Source organism: Heptranchias perlo, chromosome 33, assembly GCF_035084215.1.
Source record: "Heptranchias perlo isolate sHepPer1 chromosome 33, sHepPer1.hap1, whole genome shotgun sequence".
In the NCBI taxonomy this organism is placed as follows: Eukaryota; Metazoa; Chordata; class Chondrichthyes; order Hexanchiformes; family Hexanchidae; genus Heptranchias; species Heptranchias perlo.
In genome coordinates, this window is record NC_090357.1 from 31,438,375 (window position 1) to 31,451,674 (window position 13,300).

General features: G+C 61.8%; 1 protein-coding gene across 1 annotated transcript in view; it reads right to left on the minus strand.

Annotated features, from left to right (window-relative positions):
* prdm10 (PR domain containing 10) overlaps positions 1–13,300 on the minus strand; it is a 170,125-nt gene that overhangs the window by 86,353 nt on the left and 70,472 nt on the right. The window contains exon 13 of the mRNA XM_067970795.1: positions 9,396–9,407. Within this exon, the coding sequence (XP_067826896.1) occupies positions 9,396–9,407 (12 nt within the window). The remainder of the gene's footprint in view (positions 1–9,395; positions 9,408–13,300) is intronic.

Below are 13,300 nucleotides of genomic sequence, written 5' to 3' on the forward strand. Positions count from 1 at the left end.
TGTGGGTAGCACTCTCACCTCCGAGTCACAAGTTGTAGGTTCAAGTCTCACTCCAGAAACTTGAGAACATAATTCAGGATGAGACATCAGTGCAGTACTGAGGGAGTGCTGCATGGTTGGAGGTGCCATCTTTCGAATGGGGCGTTAAACTGAGTTAAACTATCTGTTCTCTCAGGTGGATGTAAAAGATCTCACTGCACTATTTGAACAAGAGCAGGGATGTTTTCCCGATATCCTGGCAAACATTTGTCCCGCAATTAACATCACTAAACCAGATCATCTGGTTATTTATCTCATTGTTTGTGGGATCTTGCTGTGTTCGGCCACATTTCCCCAACAGTAACTGCACTGCAAATGCATCAAATGCGTTGAGACACCCAGAGGCTGTTAAAGGCGCGATACAAATGCAAGTTTGTTCGTTCTCTCCTATGTGACCTACCGACCTCCAGCCTACTCATACAAAACGGCAATTGTCCATCTCCGATCCCAAGTTCCACCTATCCATCACCTGCTTGCTCAATTCAAGCTCACAATATACTTTCTAATCATTTATAAGAGATGATCCATCAATGCACACCAAAATCTAGTGAAACAATTGTCACAGCAGGGGGAAGACAGATCCCAGAAGACACAACCAGAGCAATCATAGAGGTGCACAATTTCCAATAAGAAATGTACATTTTGATGTAAATGACAGGATAGGCATGTATCTGCGGCTGGGAAACACGGAAATACGGAAAAGGCGGAGACCCTGCCGAATTTAATGGCAGGACCTCATTAGCAGTTTTTTACTCTGTTTCCTGCCAGGCAGCCGGAGAGATGGACAGGCGGCCGGCAGGAAATCTTGCGGTAGAAGGCCTCAGGCAGGGAGGGTCCCAAGCAATTGGAGATTGCGAGGTGGCCGGGGGGGTGGTGGTGGGAACGGCGAGGTGTCCGGGGGTGGGGGGAACGGCGAGGTGGCCGGGTGGGGGTGTGGGAACGGCGAGGTGGCCGGGTGGGGGTGTGGGAACGGCGAGGTGGCCGGGTGGGGGTGTGGGAACGGCGAGGTGGCCGGGTGGGGGTGTGGGAACGGCGAGGTGGCCGGGTGGGGGTGTGGGAACGGCGAGGTGGCCGGGTGGGGGTGTGGGAACGGCGAGGTGGCCGGGTGGGGGTGTGGGAACGGCGAGGTGGCCGGGTGGGGGTGTGGGAACGGCGAGGTGGCCGGGTGGGGGTGTGGGAACGGCGAGGTGGCCGGGTGGGGGTGTGGGAACGGCGAGGTGGCCGGGTGGGGGTGTGGGAACGGCGAGGTGGCCGGGTGGGGGTGTGGGAACGGCGAGGTGGCCGGGTGGGGGTGTGGGAACGGCGAGGTGGCCGGGTGGGGGTGTGGGAACGGCGAGGTGGCCGGGTGGGGGTGTGGGAACGGCGAGGTGGCCGGGGTGGGGGTGTGGGAACGGCGAGGTGGCCGGGTGGGGGTGTGGGAACGGCGAGGTGGCCGGGTGGGGGTGTGGGAACGGCGAGGTGGCCGGGTGGGGGTGTGGGAACGGCGAGGTGGCCGGGTGGGGGTGTGGGAACGGCGAGGTGGCCGGGTGGGGGTGTGGGAACGGCGAGGTGGCCGGGTGGGGGTGTGGGAACGGCGAGGTGGCCGGGTGGGGGTGTGGGAACGGCGAGGTGGCCGGGTGGGGGTGTGGGAACGGCGAGGTGGCCGGGTGGGGGTGTGGGAACGGCGAGGTGGCCGGGTGGGGTGTGGGAACGGCGAGGTGGCCGGGTGGGGGGTGTGGGAACGGCGAGGTGGCCGGGTGGGGGTGTGGGAACGGCGAGGTGGCCGGGTGGGGGTGTGGGAACGGCGAGGTGGCCGGGTGGGGGTGTGGGAACGGCGAGGTGGCGGGTGGGGGTGTGGGAACGGCGAGGTGGCCGGGTGGGGGTGTGGGAACGGCGAGGTGGCCGGGTGGGGGTGTGGGAACGGCGAGGTGGCCGGGTGGGGGTGTGGGAACGGCGAGGTGGCCGGGTGGGGGTGTGGGAACGGCGAGGTGGCCGGGTGGGGGTGTGGGAACGGCGAGGTGGCCGGGTGGGGGTGTGGGAACGGCGAGGTGGCCGGGTGGGGGTGTGGGAACGGCGAGGTGGCCGGGTGGGGGTGTGGGAACGGCGAGGTGGCCGGGTGGGGGTGTGGGAACGGCGAGGTGGCCGGGTGGGGGTGTGGGAACGGCGAGGTGGCCGGGTGGGGGTGTGGGAACGGCGAGGTGGCCGGGTGGGGGTGTGGGAACGGCGAGGTGGCCGGGTGGGGGTGTGGGAACGGCGAGGTGGCCGGGTGGGGGTGTGGGAACGGCGAGGTGGCCGGGTGGGGGTGTGGGAACGGCGAGGTGGCCGGGTGGGGGTGTGGGAACGGCGAGGTGGCCGGGGTGGGGGTGTGGGAACGGCGAGGTGGCCGGGTGGGGGTGTGGGAACGGCGAGGTGGCCGGGTGGGGGTGTGGGAACGGCGAGGTGGCCGGGTGGGGGTGTGGGAACGGCGAGGTGGCCGGGTGGGGGTGTGGGAACGGCGAGGTGGCCGGGTGGGGGTGTGGGAACGGCGAGGTGGCCGGGTGGGGGTGTGGGAACGGCGAGGTGGCCGGGTGGGGGTGTGGGAACGGCGAGGTGGCCGGGTGGGGGTGTGGGAACGGCGAGGTGGCCGGGTGGGGGTGTGGGAACGGCGAGGTGGCCGGGTGGGGGTGTGGGAACGGCGAGGTGGCGGGTGGGGGTGTGGGAACGGCGAGGTGGCCGGGTGGGGGTTGTGGGAACGGCGAGGTGGCCGGGTGGGGGTGTGGGAACGGCGAGGTGGCCGGGTGGGGGTGTGGGAACGGCGAGGTGGCCGGGTGGGGGTGTGGGAACGGCGAGGTGGCCGGGTGGGGGTGTGGGAACCGGCGAGGTGGCCGGGTGGGGGTGTGGGAACGGCGAGGTGGCCGGGTGGGGGTGTGGGAACGGCGAGGTGGCCGGGTGGGGGTGTGGGAACGGCGAGGTGGCCGGGTGGGGGTGTGGGAACGGCGAGGTGGCCGGGTGGGGGGGGTGTGGGAACGGCGAGGTGGCCGGGTGGGGGTGTGGGAACGGCGAGGTGGCCGGGTGGGGGTGTGGGAACGGCGAGGTGGCCGGGTGGGGGTGTGGGAACGGCGAGGTGGCCGGGGTGGGGGTGTGGAACGGCGAGGTGGCCGGGTGGGGGTGTGGGAACGGCGAGGTGGCCGGGTGGGGGTGTGGGAACGGCGAGGTGGCCGGGTGGGGGTGTGGGAACGGCGAGGTGGCGGGTGGGGGGTGTGGGAACGGCGAGGTGGCCGGGTGGGGGTGTGGGAACGGCGAGGTGGCCGGGTGGGGGTGTGGGAACGGCGAGGTGGCCGGGTGGGGGGGGTGTGGGAACGGCGAGGTGGCCGGGTGGGGGTGTGGGAACGGCGAGGTGGCCGGGTGGGGGGGTGGGAACGGCGAGGTGGCCGGGTGGGGGGGTGGGAACGGCGAGGTGGCCGGGTGGGGGGTGGGAACGGCGAGGTGGCCGGGTGGGGGGGTGGGAACGGCGAGGTGGCCGGGTGGGGGGGTGGGAACGGCGAGGTGGCCGGGTGGGGGGGGTGGGGAACGGCGAGGTGGCCGGGTGGGGGGTGGGAACGGCGAGGTGGCCGGGTGGGGGGGGTGGGAACGGCGAGGTGGCCGGGTGGGGGGGTGGGAACGGCGAGGTGGCCGGGTGGGGGGGTGGGAACGGCGAGGTGGCCGGGTGGGGGGGTGGGAACGGCGAGGTGGCCGGGTGGGGGGGTGGGAACGGTGAGGTGGCTGGGGGGGGTGGGAACGGCGAGGTGGCTGTGGGGGGGGGGGGGTGGGAACAGCGAGGTGGCAGGGGGGGGGGGGTGGTGGGAACAGCGAGGTGGCTGGGGGGGGGTGGTGGGAACAGCGAGGTGGCTGGGGGGGGTGGGAACAGCGAGGTGGCCGGGGGGGGGGGGGGGGGGGGGGGGTGGTGGGAACAGCGAGGTGGCTGGGGGGGGGGTGGTGGGAACAGCGAGGTGGCCGGGGGGGTGGTGGGAACAGCGAGGTGGCCGGGGGGTGGTGGGAACAGCGAGGTGGCCGGGGGGGGTGGTGGGAACGGCGAGGTGGCCGGGTGGGGGTGTGGGAACGGCGAGGTGGCCGGGTGGGGGTGTGGGAACGGCGAGGTGGCCGGGTGGGGGGTGTGGGAACGGCGAGGTGGCCGGGTGGGGGTGTGGAACGGCGAGGTGGCCGGGTGGGGGTGTGGGAACGGCGAGGTGGCCGGGTGGGGGTGTGGGAACGGCGAGGTGGCCGGGTGGGGGTGTGGGAACGGCGAGGTGGCCGGGTGGGGGTGTGGGAACGGCGAGGTGGCCGGGGTGGGGGTGTGGGAACGGCGAGGTGGCCGGGTGGGGGTGTGGGAACGGCGAGGTGGCCGGGTGGGGGTGTGGGAACGGCGAGGTGGCCGGGTGGGGGTGTGGGAACGGCGAGGTGGCGGGTGGGGGTGTGGGAACGGCGAGGTGGCCGGGTGGGGGTGTGGGAACGGCGAGGTGCGGGTCGGGGGTGGTGTGGGAACGGCGAGGTGGCCGGGTGGGGGTGTGGGAACGGCGAGGTGGCCGGGTGGGGGTGTGGGAACGGCGAGGTGGCCGGGTGGGGGTGTGGGAACGGCGAGGTGGCCGGGTGGGGGGGTGGGAACGGCGAGGTGGCCGGGTGGGGGGGTGGGAACGGCGAGGTGGCCGGGTGGGGGGGTGGGAACGGCGAGGTGGCCGGGTGGGGGGGTGGGAACGGCGAGGTGGCCGGGTGGGGGGGTGGGAACGGCGAGGTGGCCGGGTGGGGGGGTGGGAACGGCGAGGTGGCCGGGTGGGGGGGTGGGAACGGCGAGGTGGCCGGGTGGGGGGGTGGGAACGGCGAGGTGGCCGGGTGGGGGGGTGGGAACGGCGAGGTGGCCGGGTGGGGGGGTGGGAACGGCGAGGTGGCCGGGTGGGGGGGTGGGAACGGCGAGGTGGCCGGGTGGGGGGGTGGGAACGGCGAGGTGGCCGGGTGGGGGGGTGGGAACGGCGAGGTGGCCGGGTGGGGGGGGTGGGAACGGCGAGGTGGCCGGGTGGGGGGGTGGGAACGGCGAGGTGGCCGGGTGGGGGTGTGGGAACGGTGAGGTGGCTGTGGGGGGGGGGGGGGTGGGAACAGCGAGGTGGCAGGGGGGGGGGGGTGGTGGGAACAGCGAGGTGGCTGGGGGGGGGTGGTGGGAACAGCGAGGTGGCTGGGGGGGGTGGGAACAGCGAGGTGGCCGGGGGGTGGTGGGAACAGCGAGGTGGCCGGGGGGTGGTGGGAACGGCGAGGTGGCCGGGGGGGGGGGGGGTGGTAGGAACGGCGAGGTGGCCGGGGGGGGGGGGGGGGGTGGGGGGGGGTGGGAACAGCGAGGTGGCCGGGGGGGTGGTGGGAACAGCGAGGTGGCTGGGGGGGGGGGGGTGGTGGGAACAGCGAGGTGGCCGGGGGGGGGGGGGGTGGTGGGAACAGCGAGGTGGCTGGGGGGGGGGGGGTGGGAACAGCGAGGTGGCCGGGGGGGGGGTGGTGGGAACAGCGAGGTGGCAGGGGGGGGGGGGTGGTGGGAACAGCGAGGGTGGCAGGGGGGGGGGTGGTGGGAACAGCGAGGTGGCAGGGTGGGGGTGGTGGGAACAGCGAGGTGGCAGGGGGGGGGGGTGGTGGGAACAGCGAGGTGGCAGGGGGGGGGGGTGGTGGGAACAGCGAGGTGGCTGGGGGGGGGGGGGTGGTGGGAACAGCGAGATGGCTGGGGGGGGGTGGGAACAGCGAGGTGGCCGGGGGGGGGGGTGGGAACAGCGAGGTGGCCGGGGGGGGGGGTGGGAACAGCGAGGTGGCCGGGGGGGGTGGTGGGAACAGCGAGGTGGCTGGGGGGGGGGGGGGTGGTGGGAACAGCGAGGTGGCCGGGGGGGGGGGGGGTGGGGGTGGAACGGCGAGGTGGCCGGGGGGGGGGGGGGGTGGGAACAGCGAGGTGGCCGGGGGGGGGGGGTGGGAACGGCGAGGTGGCCGGGGGGGGGGGGGGGGGGGGGGGTGGGAACGGCGAGGTGGCCGGGGGGGGGGGGGGGCGGGGGGGGGTGGAACGGCGAGGTGGCCGGGGGGGGGGGGGTGGGAACAGCGAGGTGGCCGGGGGGGGGGGGGGGGGGGGGTGGGAACGGCGAGGGGGGGGGGGTGGGAACGGCGAGGTGGCCCGGGGGGGGGGGGGGGGTGGGGAACAGCGAGGTGGCCGGGGGGGGGGGGGGGGGTGGGAACAGCGAGGTGGCCGGGGGGGGGGGGGGGGGGGTGGGAACAGCGAGGTGGCCGGGGGGGGGGGGTGGGAACAGCGAGGTGGCCGGGGGGGGGGGTTGGAACAGCGAGGTGGCCGGGGGGGGGGTTGGAACAGCGAGGTGGCCGGGGGCGGGGGTGGAACAGCGAGGTGGCCGGGGGGGGGGGTTGGAACAGCGAGGTGGCCGGGGGGGGGGTGGGTGGGAACAGCGAGGTGGCCGGGGGGTGGGGGGGTTGGGAACAGCGAGGTGGCCGGGGGGGGGGGTGGGAACAGCGAGGTGGCCGGGGGGGGGGGTTGGAACAGCGAGGTGGCCGGGGGGGGGGGGTTGGAACAGCGAGGTGGCCGGGGGGTGGGGGGGGGGGGGGGGGGGGGTGGGAACAGCGAGGTGCCGGGGGGTGGGGGGGGGTGGGAACAGCGAGGTGGCCCGGGGGGGGGGGGGGGGGGGGTGGGAACAGCGAGGTGGCCGGGGGGGGGGGGGGGGGGGGGGTGGGAACAGCGAGGTGGCCGGGGGGGGGGGTGGGAACAGCGAGGTGGCCGGGGGGGGTGGTGGGAACAGCGAGGTGGCCGGGGGGGGGTGGTGGGAACAGCGAGGTGGCCGGGGGGGGGGTGGGAACAGCGAGGTGGCCGGGGGGGGGGGGGGTTGGAACAGCGAGGTGGCCGGGGGGGGGGGGGGGTTGGAACAGCGAGGTGGCCGGGTGGGGGTGGGAACAGCGAGGTGGCCGGGGGGGGGGGGTTGGAACAGCGAGGTGGCCGGGGGGGGGGGGGGGGGTGGGAACAGCGAGGTGGCCGGGGGGGGGGTTGGAACAGCGAGGTGGCCGGGGGGGGGGTTGGAACAGCGAGGTGGCCGGGGGGGGGGTTGGAACAGCGAGGTGGCCGGGGGGGGGGGTTGGAACAGCGAGGTGGCCGGGGGGGGGGGGGGGTGGGAACAGCGAGGTGGCCGGGGGGTGGGGGGGGGGGTGGGAACAGCGAGGTGGCCGGGGGGGGGGGGGGGGGGGGGGAACAGCGAGGTGGCCGGGGGGGGGGGGGTGGGAACAGCGAGGTGGCCGGGGGGGGTGGTGGGAACAGCGAGGTGGCCGGGGGGGTGGTGGGAACAGCGAGGTGGCCGGGGGGGTGGTGGGAACAGCGAGGTGGCCGGGGGTGGGGGTGGGAACAGCGAGGTGGCCGGGGGGGGGGTGGGAACAGCGAGGTGGCCGGGGGGGGGGGTGGGAACAGCGAGGTGGCCGGGGGGGGGGGGGGGGGGGGGTGGGAACAGCGAGGTGGCCGGGGGGGTGGTGGGAACAGCGAGGTGGCCGGGGGGGGTGGGGTGGGAACAGCGAGGTGGCCGGGGGGGGTGGGGTGGGAACAGCGAGGTGGCCGGGGGGGGTGGGGTGGGAACAGCGAGGTGGCCGGGGGGGGGTGGGGTGGGAACAGCGAGGTGGCCGGGGGGGGGGGGGTGTGGTGGGAACAGCGAGGTGGCCGGGGGGGGGGGGGGGGGGGGTGGGAACAGCGAGGTGGCCGGGGGGGGGGGTTGGAACAGCGAGGTGGCCGGGGGGGGGTGGGAACAGCGAGGTGGCCGGGGGGGGGGGTGGGAACAGCGAGGTGGCCGGGGGGGGGGTGGGGGGTGGGAACAGCGAGGTGGCCGGGGGGGGGGGGGGGGGGGGGGTGGGAACAGCGAGGTGGCGGCCGGGGGGGGGGGGGGGGTGTGGTGGGAACAGCGAGGTGGCCGGGGGGGGGGGGGGGGTGGTGGGAACAGCGAGGTGGCCGGGGGGGGGGTCTGGGGATTGCGGTGGATTGGTGTCGGATTTTTACCAGTTTAACCCCTCCCACCCACTCTCTCCCGCCTGTTGTGGGGTGGAGTGGGGGCTGTGGGGTTAAAATTCCCACCACACAGTCTCTGGTGGATCTGTTTACATGTTTTTCTTACAAAGCTCTATTCGTCCCCTCCCTTTTCACCGAGACATGGTGAATTGAAAGTTGAAAACCACGACTCTAACCCTGCACTATAAGGATGTTTCTCTTTTGAAGTTTAAGCAGCTTCTTTCAAGGTGGTGCCACTGATCAGTGTGGACTGTGTTATGCATCAGAGCAATAATGGCATCTCACCCCTTGGTAATAACCCCAACTATAAACCTTCAATTACAACTGATCTCTATTTACTAAGGAACAATGGAACACACTCATATCTCCATCCAGCAGCTCATTCACAGTAGTTGGAGCACCACAGTAATTACATCTTCATCTGTGGAGCTGAATACATTAACACTGATAAATCTGTTGTGTCAGAGGGAATCATTTTATTGGCTGTGTGGACCGTATCTTTGTCTTCCATTACGAATCTAGTGAAGACAGCGGCCTCCATTTTAACCTCAGCTACTTGAAAATCACATAAAACCTAAGCCAGCGAGACACAAGGGAGAGACTCAAGTATTGGAGGCATTGTGAAGAGCCACAAGGCTAAGCTCCAGTGTTAGAGGTTTGAATTTTGGCCTTGAAAAGAGGGATCTAAGGCCTGGTCTTTGAGAAATATACAAGATTGTAAATGGTGTAGAAATGGTACATATGGAAAGTTACTTGAAATTAAATGAAATTAAATTGCAAGAGAAGGACAAGGGGTCACAGGTTGAAACTAGTAAGAGATAAACTAAGTACAGATAGGAAGATTTTCTTGTGATCTTGTGGCATAAAATCCCTGTTTTCATCACTTGGAATACAGAGAGAATGGAAGGGAGAGGCTGCAACCAAGGTTTCTGAAATCTAACTACAAAAAGATCCATGCTGTGAATGGCAGAACTGAAGTCAATCCAATTGTTCATACTGACTATTTATGTCGTCACCAAAGTAATACAAAAATATCCCATGAATTAAATAATCTTATCTGCAATGTGAACAGACACACGCGGACACACACAGGCAGTCTGGAAATGGCATGGCATGAGAAGGTGCTCAATGGACAACATCAAGTTGGAATTTGTTGCTCAACACTGGGATATTGGAAGTGTAATACGACACAGAAAGACATCAACAAGCTCTCACACATCACTAACCGGCCATGTAATGGTGTCCTTACAACACAGAAGGCAGACAAATGACCTCTATTTCTGTTATATCCACTCACCAAAACCCACCTTGGCTGTTCCCCAATGCTATTTAATGCCTAGACCAAGGGAAAACCCACCTGGAGATCCAACTGCGAAGCATATGGAAAGAGAAAATACTGAAATCAAGTTAAGCACCACAACCAAGCCTGCCATTCAGTCATTCAACTACATTCAGCCAAACAATATTGCAATCAAGTACAGGTTCAGCATCCGGATTAGACAAAATAAGGTTAGTGACAGTATTAGTTAACATAGAGGCAAATTGAATAGAAAACTAGACAGCTTTTACACTATACATCCCACAAGGCAGTGTATTCAACAAACCCTTTAGCCCGCACAGATCTGGACACAGAAAAACTTTTGAGCAATATCAGCAATCTTTGAGAGACATTAGAATGGGAAGTTAAGGCGTCACATCCTTAACGTTTCCTCTCCGGGTTCACCAGTGTCCAGCACTCGGCCTGCAGCCTGTTTCCGATATTGGACCTGTACAAAATCTTATTCCTGACGAATCCTCGGGCGAGTTTCACAAAAGTAGCACTGCGAGCTCCTATTTGAGGGCACAATTTGCTGTTTATCAATGGGTAGCACTTCTCTGCTGGATAACCCTTCCACCATCACAAGCAATTCCAACAATAAAATCATTTTGAAGAATTATTTATTTCAAATGTGAGCCAACAGAACTGTCAGTAGAAGCTCAGTCCAAGTGTGTTACTGAATGTTGTGTTGCACAGATTTTAGTTTAAAAATGTTTTCTTTTGACTGAGAAATTTAGCTCATGTATGTTTTATGAATTAAAAGTGAATAGATTGGATTTAAAACTTGAAATGTAGCCAAAGCTTACTATATAGCTTTTACATCATACATCGCACACTAGGTACTGGAAAGGCTGGCTGTACTTAAAGTGGGTAAGTTACCCGGGATGCATCCGAAGTTGCTGAGGGAAGTGAGGGTGGAAATTGCGGAGGTACTGGCCATAATCTTCCAAACCTCCTTAGATACGGGGGATGGTGCCAGAGGATTGGAGAATTGCAAATGTTACGTCCTTGTTCAAAAAAGGGTGTAAGGATAAACCCAGCAATTACAGGCCAGTCAGTTTAACCTCGGTGGTGGGGAAGCTTTTAGAAACGATAATCCGGGGCAAAATTAATAGTTACTTGGACAAGTGTAGATTAATAAGGGAAAGCCAGCACGGATTTGTTTAAGGCAAATTGTGTTTAACTAACTTGATTGAGTTTTTTGATGAGGTAACAGAGAGGGTCGATCAGGGCAATGTGGTTGAAGTGGTGTATATGGACTTCCAAAAGGCGTTTGATAAAGTGCCACATAATAGGCTTGTCAACAAAATTGAAGCCCATGGAATAAAAAGGGCAGTGACAGCATGGATATGAAATTGGCTAAGTGACAGGAAGCAGAGAGTAGAGGTGAACGGTTGTTTTTCAGACTGGAGGAAGGTGTACAGTGGTGTTCCCCAGCGGTCGGTACTAGGACCACTGCTTTTCTTGATATGTATTAATGACTTGGACTTGGGTGTACAGGCCACAATTTCAAAATTTGCAGATGACACAAAACTTGAAAGTGTAGTAAACAGTAAGGAGGATAGTGATAGACTTCAAGAGGATGTAGACAGGCTGGTGAAATGGGCAGGCACATGGCAGATGAAATTTAACGCAGAGAAGTGCGAAGTGATACATTTTGGCAGGAAGAACGAGAAGAGGCAATATAAACTAAATGGTACAATTCTAAAGGGGGTGCAGGAATAGAGGGTCCTGGGAATATATGTGCACAAATCTTTGAAGGTGTTAGCACAGGTTGTGAAAGTGGTTAAAAAAGCATACGGGAGCCTGGGCTTTATAAATAGAGACATAGAGTACAAAAACGAGGATGTTATGTTGAACCTTTATAAAACAATGGTTCAGCCACAACTGGAGTATTGTGTCCAGTTCTGGGCACCACACTTTAGGAAGGAGATGAAGGCCTTAGAGAGAGTGCAGAAAAGATTTACTGGAATGATTCCAGGGACGAGGGACTTCAGTTACATGGATAGACTGGAGAAGCTGGGGTTGTTCTCCTTAGAGCAGAGAAGGTTGAGAGGAGATTTGATAGAAGTGCTAAAAATCATGAAGAGTTTAGATAAAGTAAATAAAGAGAAACTGTTCCCATTGGCGGAAGGGTCGAGAACCAGAGGACACAGATTTCAGTTGATTGGCAAAAGAACAAAGGTGACATGAGGAAAAACTTTTTTACGCAGCAAGTAGTTATGATCTGGAATGCACTGCCTGAAAGGGTGGTGGAGGTAGGTTCAAAAAGGAATTGGATAAATAGTTGAAGGAAAAAAATTAGCAGGGCTACGGGGAAATGGAACTGGATTACTCTTACAAAGAGCAATCGATGGGCCGAATGGCCTCCTTCTGTGCTGTAACCATTCTATAATTCTATACATGAGTTCACTTCCAGCTTCAGCAATTTTATAACCACGAGTGCAGCTTCTGAACCAAGGTAGCCTCAATGCCCAAGCGCCTCCATCAAGCAAGAATGACAGTCTTAAGAATTGACTAAACTTCAGCAGGAAAGCTAGTGCTCTGGGGGGTTCACCATGACATTCGGTGAAGATCCACGGGGGTAGATGTTCCTCCTCACTGCCTGGGCGATACTGTGGTGGAGTGGATCACCCAGCTGTTGTAGAACCTGTCTCATTAATCAATGGAATGAAAAACTGGGCAGCGGGCGAGCGATCCGTTTCACCAGAATACCGCCCAGGCAGTGACATTCAATCACATGTCTCATTTTTAGTTCTGACAGACAAGTCCAGCAGTATCACTCTTGAGGAATCTCAGCCTGAGAGATTACATAGGAACAGGAGTGGGCCATTCAGCCCCTCGAGCTTCAGCCATTCAATTAGATCATGGCTGATATGTATCTTAACTCCATCTACCAAACTTGGTTCCATATACCTTAATACCCTTGCCTAACAAAAATCTATCAATCTCAGTTTTGATATTTTTAATTGACACCCAGCTTTACCAGCTTTTTGGGTGAGAGAGTTCCAGATTCCCACTCCCCTTTGTGTGAAGAAGTGCTTCCTGACATCATCCCTGAACGGTTTAGCTCTAATTTTAAGGTTATGCCCCTTGTTCTGAACTCCCCCCACCAGAGGAAAGAATTTCTCTTTATCTATCCTATGAAATCCTTTAATCAATTTAAACACCTCAATTAGATCACCCCTTAATCTTATATACTAATGGGAATACAAGCCCAGTCTCTGCAACCTGTCCTCATAATTTAACCCTTTTAGCCCCGGAATTATTCCGCTGAATATTCACTGCACCCCCTCCAAGGCCGATATATCCTTCCTGAGGTGCGGTGCCCAGAACTGAACGTGGTCTCCAGATGGGGTCCAACCAGAGTTCTGCACAGCTGTAATATAAAGTCCATCCCTTTGTATTCCAGTGTTCTTGAGATAAAGGCCATTAGCCTTTTGAATTCTTTTTTGTACCTGTCCACTAGCTTTTGGTGATTTCTGTACTTGGACCCCATAATCTCTCTGCTCACCACAGTTCCTGGCTTCTCAACTTTTAGAAAATACTCTGATTTTTCTTTCTTAGGTCCAAAGTGGATGTCCTCACACTTTCCCACATTAAACTCCATCTGCCACAGTTTTTCCCCACTCACTTAATCTATCATAGTATCATAGTAGGTACAGCAAACTTAGATACAAGGCTCTCTATTCCTTCATCCAAGTCATTTATAAATATAGTGAAAAGCTGAGGCCCCAGTACAGATCCCTGGGGGACACCACTAGTCACATCCTGCCAATTTGAGTACGTACCCATTATCCCTACTCTCTGTCTCCGACCTCGTAACCAATTTCCTATCCAAGCCAATATGTCCCTCTTGCCAACTCCAACAGCACTATTGCTCTCGATCCCTATCCAACTACCAGATAGGCAGACCGGGTCTTCACTATAGCTCCTGCCCACAT